This window comes from Charadrius vociferus, unplaced genomic scaffold (genome assembly GCF_000708025.1).
Source record: "Charadrius vociferus isolate BGI_N301 unplaced genomic scaffold, ASM70802v2 C15902935, whole genome shotgun sequence".
NCBI lineage: Eukaryota > Metazoa > Chordata > Aves > Charadriiformes > Charadriidae > Charadrius > Charadrius vociferus.
Genome location: NW_009660611.1, coordinates 1 through 1,649, shown reverse-complemented (window position 1 = coordinate 1,649; position 1,649 = coordinate 1). Strand labels below are relative to the sequence as shown.

Here is a 1,649-nt window from a genome sequence, read left to right as displayed (position 1 = left end):
TTTTTTTTTTTGTTCAGGCTGCTCAATTCTTAAATTCAGGGAATGTGAGACATAGACTGCAGTTTTACATTGGAGATCACTTACTGCCATACAATATGACTGTGTATCAAGCAGTTAGGCAGTACAGTTTGCAAGCTGAGGAGGAGAGGGAGTCTACAGATGATGAAAGCAACCCATTAGGAAGAGCTGGGATTTGGACAAAAACGCATACCATTTGGTAAGTTGGCCACAGAAATCGGGGCACGACAAGTCCAGTTTCCTAGATGTATATACATAAAGAAAAAATGGAATACAGCTGTCCTTCTCCACTCTTCTCCCTCCCCCCGCAACCTGAAGCTTTGAATTTCCTGATGTGCTTGGGCTACTTAAATCTTAGTAAGAATTCAGTGCTAGCCACTGATATTCTTTCTAGCTCATCAGCAAAGCTAATGAACAGGAAGTGGGGAATCTTAAATGATACCTGCTAGATTGAGTGAAATCATTCTTAGTGTTAGGTAACTAACAAACAATAAAGAATGTGTCTGCAGTCTATAAATAATGGTCAACTTCATACTGGTTTTCATAGTTGATTGCTGTGCAGGTGTTTGTATTCTCTGGCTATGCTTTGCAAGGAGCAGTATTGGCCTATGACTGTGCCAAACATTTTAATGTTCAGCAGTGTCTTTTTCTTTCTAATATTTAAATGTGTTACGCAAAAGCAACAACAACAAAAAACCCCGAACACTTTGTGGTTTTGTCTATACCTTCTGCTTCTCTTCTTCCAGTTCATGGAGCCGGAGAGTCCCCATTTTTTCTCTCCCATGACATACTTTGCTTCTGAGGCCTAGCTTCAAAGGCTGGATCATACCCAAATGCATTGTTCTTGTCTTTCTGCTTTTAACTGTCATTCACGTAAAATTCTGGTAATCAAAGAACTAACACTTTTATAATGGCTTTTGTTTCCATGTAAGTTAGTATTTCACAAACATGTCTTCAACTTTTAATTACTTCTTAGGTACAAACCTGTGCGAGAGGATGAAGATGGTAGTAAGGACTGTGTTGGTGGTAAAAGAGGAAGAGCACAAACTGCTCCCACGAAAACCTCCCCTAGAAATTCTAAAAAACATGATGAATTGTGGCATGGTGAGTGTGTTGCCTTGCTCGTATGTTAGACTTGTGGAATTTCTGAAAGAATGGGGAGGAAGAGTGTTTAGAGACACCACAGTGTTTCTTTTAAAGCAAGCATAGTATAGGAAAAGTAAACATATTTATGTGTGTGTCAAAACTGGTAATAAGATACTTGCTGAATTGTCTTACTAAACTGTTGTAGTTAAGTGAATGCTGTGACTAATACTACCTAGGGTCCTAATAATTAAATCTTGGAAAGACTTCTAATTCATTTGTTCTGATAACATATTCTTTTTTCTTGCTAGACGGTGTATGCCCTTCGGTATTAAATCCTCTAGAAGTTTACCTCATATCTACTCCACCTGAAAACATAACATTTGAAGATCCCTCATTAGACGTTATTCTTCTTTTGAGAGTTTTACATGCTATCAGTCGATACTGGTATTACTTGTATGATGTGAGTAGAACACTTTTTAAATCTTTCTTACTTGATACAGACAACTCTGTCCTGAAACACCTTAAAACAGCTTTCTTCTCCCTCT

The 1,649-nt window shown here is 38.0% G+C and overlaps 1 protein-coding gene across 1 annotated transcript; it reads left to right on the top strand.

Annotated features, from left to right (window-relative positions):
• Nucleotides 1-57: 57 nt before the first annotated feature.
• LOC104293768 (E3 ubiquitin-protein ligase TRIP12-like) lies at nucleotides 58-1,564 on the top strand (the record flags this gene model as incomplete). The annotated part of the gene is made up of 3 exons (XM_009893297.1): nucleotides 58-217; nucleotides 995-1,122; nucleotides 1,413-1,564. Coding segments are annotated over exons 1-3 (402 nt in total), but the record flags the coding sequence as incomplete, so codon positions are not given.
• Nucleotides 1,565-1,649: the final 85 nt, after the last annotated feature.